General features: G+C 33.5%; 1 protein-coding gene across 1 annotated transcript; it reads left to right on the top strand.

Moving 5' to 3' along the window:
• Positions 1-4606: 4606 nt before the first annotated feature.
• Positions 4607-7581, top strand: LOC18592677 (Peroxidase superfamily protein). Its single transcript, XM_007019518.3, has 3 exons — positions 4607-4925; positions 5408-5602; positions 6788-7581. The coding sequence occupies exons 1-3, from the start codon at positions 4680-4682 to the stop codon at positions 7412-7414; spliced, it is 1068 nt and encodes a 355-aa protein (XP_007019580.3). The 5' UTR covers positions 4607-4679; the 3' UTR covers positions 7415-7581.
• Positions 7582-8447: the final 866 nt, after the last annotated feature.

An 8447-nucleotide genomic window follows, 5' to 3' on the forward strand; every position in this document is an offset into this window, starting at 1 on the left:
ACTATCCATCTGCCTCACCGAGTCCTTCGTTGGCTCTAAGCTTTTGTCATTTTACGCCCCATCTCCAAGACCACCCAGGTGTCCTAAGTTTTCATTACTACTTTCTGCCACTTTTTGACTCAATGTTCAGAATTTCATTCAGTGTCTTTGTTGTAAACCTGCACCCTGCTTGTTGAAATCAAGATTGATCAGGCAGAACATTGTCAGCCCTACTCTTCTCTTTGCAACCCGAATTCACATCATGCTCTACTCCTGTGATTATCACTCTTTGAGTCTTCCTTTGTAACGGTGCTATTAGAAAAGGTCCATATTGGTTTGAAACGTCCTTACCTTCTTCATCAAAGCAAGGTATGCGGTAATCCTTCTCATTATGTCCCAATACTCCACAACGATAACAAAACCGTGATAATCTTTCGTACTGAATGTTTATCCATTTGAGTTGATTATTCTCACATGCTAACACAATTCCACGTCTCAGAGGTTTTTTAAGATCCAATATCTCAGGAAGTAGTCCCTCAAATCATCTTCTTTACCGTCAACACGCACATATTGGCCGACTAGATTCCCGATAGCTTTAGCTGTTTCTCCCGCTATGAGTTTTAGCGGAATGCCAGTTACTTGAATCCAAAATTCCTCCTTCTTAAATTCAATCACCTCTAGATCCATCAGATCTTCTTCAAACTCCTTTAAAACCAGTAGACTTCTGTCAAAGCACCATGGTTTACCCTTTATAACCCTATCATAATCACCTTTCATCTAAAAAGCAAATAGAAATTTATTATCCCCGATGACGTTGACTGTTAATCGTCCTTGCAATTGCCACGCAGCACCCATTGTTTTACTCCGGGCTTCTCTATTGACCGCTTTGGACTCCCATACTAATCCCACCAGACAGAATTCTTTACCATGCCTAGTAGATTGTGCCCCAGCATCCGACTTTATTTGTGTAGGACAAGCTTCTTCTTCCTCTTCTTCTGATAATCTAAAATTCCTCCACTTTGAATGTATGTCATCCATGACATCAGGAGATTCCCTAAGAAAAGAAATAATCTCAAAAGTGATGAAGCCAAATCTGGGAAATCACCCTTGGCGGCTACCTTGAGTTTCAAGAGTTTACTCCCATAAACCTAGTTTAGGGAGAGAATTATTGTTGGATAGCCACCCTTAGTTCCACACGTTTCAGATATTTAAATCGCCAACTGTATGGTGTCACTAGACGCAAAATTCCTTGAACGATTACACTCACAAGCAATCTCGCTCAGACAACAATAAATAAGGTGAATACTGAGCTTTTACCATGGAAATTTATGGTATTTTCTCTCAAATTTTTCTCCTTCAGGAGCCTTTCCTATAAGCAACACCCATTTCTTTTTGAAAAAGCTACAAAGAATTACAAGGTGACAGGAGGATATGGCCCGCTGCTCTCATGTCCCACTTTGTTTCCTCGATTCTCTGATCAAAACAATAAAGAAGCTATTGCCCAAGCTGTGGGCCTTTTCTCTGCTTTCATTGAACCAAGAAAAGTGTTTGTCTAGGCTCGTACGAATATAAATAAATTTAGCTGAGATAGAGCTGCCCTACTTTATGTGATGCAGTCCAACAGCTCACGCACCTTACTCACGTTGTAAGCTTTGTTATCTGTGAGTTTGGACCACAAATACAATCATAACTCTTTAGTCTGTTGCTAAACAGATTTATAATGAGTTTACGTTGGAGCCATCATTTTCAAATATTGAACTGCTTTCACCAACCCCAACTCTAATTTCAATATCCTGATCATAACGCCACGTCTCGCGCTCATAGTTCTTCACCTTCTTCTTTCCTTACAAAAGTTGCAAAGTTTGTTTATATATCAAATTGACTTTTATAATAAATTAAAATTAATTATTATTAATTAAAATATTATTTATTATTTTATATTTATATAATGTTGACGTAAATGATGAAAATAACATGTGATCATTTTATTATATTATATCAATACGTCATGTCATTATTTACAATAATATGTCAGTATCATGTTGCATAAAAAAAATAAATGACATTTTAACAATGACAATTAATCAATCGTTAAGTATAAAAATCTATTTAATTCAAAATAAAATTATAAAAATTTAATTAAATCAATAAAAAAATAAAAACTTAATTAAATTTTTAAAATAATTAAGAGATTTTTCTAGGTATTATGTCTTTATTATATTTACTCAAGCATAATTTTAAATAATAGATAAATGTCTTATATCTTCCTTAGATTATATATATCTATCACATCTACATTTTGTCCTTGGTTTGGGTTTGGATCTTCGTAACGTAGCACTTGGTCAAGGGCATCAAGCCTATTTCAGTCTTTTTGGCTTTAGAACGTGTTCGAGTGGCAGGAATGTGCTCGTCGGCTGCTTGGATTGGAGTTTTGCCAAATTCCAATTTGATAAACCAAGGGTAATAAGTTTTTCACGTAGAAAGTTGAATGCTGAGTCATCCTTGAAATAGAAAACAGAGAAAAGTCAGTGATAATTTATTAGAATCTTTACAATTGTATGGCTGAACTTGATCCACCTTAGCCTGCTTTGAAGGTGATATTGGCATATTGAAAGTGAATCTGATTTTTTTTATCAATAGGGTTCATTGAATTTAACTGTGATTTTTTTTAAAGTAAATTACTATTTTAATAATTTATTTTTTTAAAACTTTTACTTTTGCTCATTAATATTTGTAAATCTTATTTTTTTTCATTCAATAGTTAAAAGATGACCAATCTTCAACTTAACATTACATACTTTCGTTGTGATATCACATGGTCATAAATATTATGTAAAAATAATTTTTTAAAAAAAAAATTATTTTTCTTACCATACGAGATAATAGTTGACCAAAATGGTTACATGAATGTCGGGTGAGATACTTGTTATCATTTAACCGATGAATCATCAAAATAATAGTACTTAAAAATGTCGGTAATCAAAATATAATATTTCAAAATTAAATGTCCAAAACAAAAAATTATAAAAACTTAGATGACCAAAATGGTAATTTACTATTTAATTTTTGGTACCTGTGATCACATGATAGTTCTTCAAATGGTTTGGACTTTGGAGACGTAAAAGTAAATTAATAAACAAAATTAATTTCTCATGTTAAAACATTATAAAATATTAAAAATTTAAAATTGAGACTTAATAATTTATCAGATTTGCTTTAATATGCAATCTAGATGAAATTCAAGAAAACTTGTCAAGTTTCACTATGTTTATCAAATATATCTATATCTTTTACTAGTTATCATGCTATTTGCATCAAAACATACGACGCTAATCAATTTTTACATAGGTTAATGACTAGCTAATAGATTTCACCTGCCAAAATACTAATAATTAATTATTTATATATCATGGATTTATCAAGAGTGATCTTTTCACTTTTGTAATTAGGTAATTATTATTTGTAATTTTCATCAAACGTCTCCATTTATTGATCTAATTACTAGTGAGATTGGAAAGTGAAATGGAGTATAAATAATATAAAAAATATTACCTATGTGTACGAAAAAAACTATACCATCTGTTTTACAAATTGCAAATTTTTATATTTCCTGCAAAATAGTACAAGTAATTTTATTATCAAGTGAGATTGCATTTGATTAAAAAGAAACAATGTTGATACCTGTTGATTGAGTAGTGAGGTAGTTGTAGGTTATAGAAAAAAATTAGCCACTAAGTATGAATTACCCTCTCCAAAAATTTCATAGTTGATATGTTATCTTTCCTAATTAATGAAACTTTTATAAATATTTTAATATATATTATATATAATTATATATTGCTTGTTTAACAATCTAGCAATAGGTAAATTAGACTTTTCCACGACTTAGGACGAGCTTGCTCGATTTGGATGGGGTTTCTTTTGACCCAAACTCAGTTCATGACATTATTATTTAATTAAATAATTATTTTTATTTAATTTCAATTTGAAAAATATTTACAAATATTATAATATTAAAATAAAAATATTTTTAGTAATAAATAAAATTTAAATAGACGGTTAGAGTTAGATCGAGTTAAAATAAATAAAATGTAAATAGATGAATCAAGTCAAGTCAGGCATGAGCCTAAGTTTTAAGGTTGTTAATTGACTCGGTTTATGGACACCTCTAACCATTTGTGGAACAAAAAAAAAAAGAAAAAAATCTTGAAATAATGATAAGAATATATATATATATATATAGGGTATATGCCCTTGGGCACCAAGTTTGACAAAACGTGAAAGAATATTGTTTCTTGCCTCTAATAGTACTAAATTTTTATCACCCTTAAAAAATCTTATTGGCTGATCCATAACAATCTAGCACCTTTAGATAAGGGATGTCTCACTCTTAGCATCCCAACAATTTGCAATTTGATAAGATGTGAACACCCATTTAATTTTCAATTTCATCTTGCCAATCCCTCCAAAGTCTACAGCACTTTGTCAAAATTTTTAAACAAAATAAATTGGCAAATCATTCCTTGCCACGGAAGTACACGACAATGTCGACTTTATTCAAAAAACTATGCATAAAATGTTTTAAAAAAAGGGGAAGATTATCGTGTGTCAAATCTTACTGAACGACTTGATCAGGCTATAAATAAGTCTCGGTTCTGCTTTGTCTAGGACACAAGAAAAAAAAAAATCAACCAGAAGCCATGGCTAAAGCTAGACTTTTCACTGCTTTCCTTTTGATCTCTTCTCTTTTTCTTGCACCTTACTTTTCCATCTCAGAGGCAGACAGCTCTGCTCCTATAACGAGCCGCCTCTCATGGACTTTCTACAAATCTTCATGTCCCAAAGTCGAATCCATTATAAGAAAACAGCTGAAGAAGGTGTTCAAGAAGGACATTGGCCAAGCTGCTGGCTTGCTTCGTCTTCATTTCCATGACTGCTTCGTTCAGGTACCTTATGTGTAATATATGCAAATACAAAGTCTACTAGTAGTAATTGCTTTTCAAGAAAGATCCCTTTGAGTGATGAACAGTAAAAGATTTTTCTTCTCACTGTTTTGCTGTACTGTATAGCATACTTGCTACATCTTTCACTTGCTTGAACTCTGAAACTGAAGCCAATTTCATGGAAACAATCATTTTTATAGATCAAATTACAACTGAAAGAGTAAAAAAAAAAAAAAAAAAGGAAGGGGAGAAATACTTTCTGGGTTTTTAAGTTAAATTGCCCTAATACTTTCTTTTCAGCTTTCACCAACAAGAATTAATCAAAATATCTTCATCTGCTTCAATTGCTTTCTGGATTTCATTGCAAGACTGTTTTAATATCGCCTAGTGTATTGATCAATTTTGAGGGTGAATTAATATGATGAGGTCATGATGATGACTTGATATTGATTACTATATTAATGCATACATTAAAAAAATTGCAGGGATGTGATGGATCGGTGCTGCTGGATGGATCAGCAAGTGGGCCAAGCGAGCAGGATGCTCCCCCAAACCTGAGCTTGAGAGCAACGGCATTCGAGATCATCGACAACTTGCGTGAGCGTGTCCACAAAGAGTGTGGAAGAGTCGTCTCTTGCTCTGATATCCTTGCTCTTGCAGCTCGTGATTCTGTTTACCTGGTAATTTATTCCATTTTATTAGCTCCTTTTCTATAGCCAATTTTGCCTTGCAAATTAAGTTTTTAACTTTGGACTGAAAAATTAGGAAAAAAAATTATAATTAAATAAGCTAAAAAGACGTAATTCAAACCATTGACTTATGGTTCTCCTTCATAAAGGGGGATGTTAAAAGAGGGTGTGACACACACGCCTGGCTAACTTTCTTTTTTTTTTTTTTTTTTTCTGTTTTTCCCAGTATAGGCCACGTGGCCATAGGATTTAAAATTTGAACAAATGTTCATTGGAGCAAGAGTCAATGTTTTGGTGCCATAATGTCAAAATTTATTAAAGCTTTGGCCGCTAGGTGAAAGTTAGGTGTCCATGGGTCCTATCCTTTCTTTACCCTGGACCCTCTGAATAACTTATTATTTATGGTGGTAATTGCTGTGGCCAAGTCATTTTTTTTTCTGGAAAAGAAGAGAATGAAATCCAACATATACAGGTGTTAGAATTAAATAAAAAAGAAAGTGTTAATAAGTCGCGTTTTGTGTACTTGGCCATTCTTCCGGAAAATCTCATCACGAAATTATGGGGAAAAAAAAATGAAAATCAAAGGATTGAATGGTAGAAGACCATTGACTCCATCCATGTGGAAAGGCATTTTTCTCCAGGAAGAGGGTGTTAATTACCAATATGAAATGATTTTCTGGCAACTATAGTTGTTTTCCGTTACCATGGACTGGTTCAAGTCTTGTATATATGTCACACCCATCATGAAATATTGCTTGTATTTGATTGGAGGTTCAAGTCATCCTATGTTTCTTTCATTAATTAATTTCTCCTCTGTTCATAAAACTATGGTATGAAAGATGCAGCCATCAAGTACAGGAAAAAGAGTTTTTCTCTGGGTCTCACATGAGTTTGCTTAGCAATATAGAATTATGATTCTTTTTTCAGTTCTCCAACAAGAAAAAGAAGATTCTTTAGAGTCTTGTTATAAATTTATCATAGAACCTTTCTTGTTCAAAATTTTCCCTGTGAAAGTTCCACGAAACTCACCAACTCCAATTGATTGAGGGGAGCTTTACTTTTGCAAGTGACATAATATCATCTGATTGCAATGAGTTGTCATGGAGTTGAAAATTGAATCCAATGCTAATAAAGTAATAATATCATGTGTATGTATCTCCATTTTCTTGATTGCAGTCAGGAGGGCCGGACTATGACGTGCCGTTGGGAAGGCGGGATGGACTGACTTTTGCCACAAGAAATGTAACCTTGCAGAACTTACCACCACCCACTGACAACGCCGACGCCATTCTCGCCAGCCTCGCTACCAAAAATTTTGACCCCACTGATGTAGTAGCTCTCTCTGGTGGCCACACCATTGGCATCAGCCATTGCTCCTCTTTCACCAATAGGCTTTACCCTACTCAAGACCCTAACATGGACAAAACCTTTGCCAATAACCTCAAGGGGATTTGTCCAACAGCAAATTCCACAAACACCACCGTGTTAGATATAAGGAGCCCTGACAAATTCGATAACAAGTACTATGTTGATCTCATGAACCGCCAGGGTCTGTTCACCTCGGACCAAGACCTGTACACTGATAGCAGGACAAGGGCCATTGTCACTAGCTTTGCCGTGAACGAGACTCTCTTCTTTGAGAAGTTTGTGCTGTCGGTGATAAAGATGGGGCAATTGAGTGTGTTGACTGGAAAGAATGGGGAGGTTCGTGCCAATTGTTCAATAAGGAATCCGGATAACAAGTCGTATTTGGCGTCTGTGGTGGAAGAGGAAGTGGAGGAGGAAGCTTGGTCTGAGTTTTAAGGGCTTACGTCTCGAAACTGCTGAAACATTTTAATTATGTTTTGTCCTAGAAACTGGTTTTAATCGCATGTTTTCTAGTATGCTTCTCCCTTTCTTTGTGTTTTCTGAAGGTTGGGTTTGTAATGGATGATAATTCTGTTAATAAAAGTAACTAACTTCGTTGAAAACGAGTTTGCATGAGACCTTAGTCTTGCCTTGTTTTCAATTGTCTATTCTTTTCCTTCTCCCTTCTTCGATAAGTTTGGTTGAAGTAAGGAGTGAAGCTAGCCGGTTCTGAACAACTGGACAAGGAAAATTACAGTTTGATAAAAAGTGGAGCCTGCTTCCGTTAATTTGTTTCAAATTTCCAAACCCGACCTTAATTCTTTTTTTCTTCCAACAATTAACATTCAACAGCAGTTTACACAAATTTCTTTTTTTTGGGTCTAAGCAGTTGACACTATTGTTCCATGATTCCATTGATATTCATTAACAATTACAATTTTACAATGAATTACAACAACAACAAAATTAACTATTTTTCCGGCAATGAAATATTTTTTTATTAATCAATTTTTACGTTGAGGTTGTCTATGATTTTGTTTATTGTTGGAAGCAACAAAATTAGTGTGCCAGGATAAGTCGCAATTCAAAAATTATGAAAAAAAAAATTCATAGTGGATGCAAGGTTCTTATGGGAAATAGCAATGTAATAGATGTTCATGACAAAGGCATGGTAACTTTAATGTTTTACTTCCGAGAAGTAGTGCTATAGAATGTGCTTCATGGTGTGGATATAAGAAGGAATCTAATTTCTACTAATATGTTGAACAAGAGAGGTCTGAAAAGTGTCATAGAATCTGATAAGATTATATCATCCAAGGACGGCTCAATAAGTTTAAAGGTCTAAAGCGAAATATTCAAATAAAGTTTTTTTTATTGAAATTAAAAAAAATTATCAAAATTTTATTCTTCTAACTTTGTAAGATGTAAAATTTTTAATTAAACTTTTATAATCAAGTTCTTTTAATATAATATAAACTTTAAATTAAAA

The sequence above is a fragment of the Theobroma cacao genome, chromosome 8 (genome assembly GCF_053813885.1).
Source record: "Theobroma cacao isolate CCN51 chromosome 8, ASM5381388v1, whole genome shotgun sequence".
NCBI classification, from domain to species: domain Eukaryota; kingdom Viridiplantae; phylum Streptophyta; class Magnoliopsida; order Malvales; family Malvaceae; genus Theobroma; species Theobroma cacao.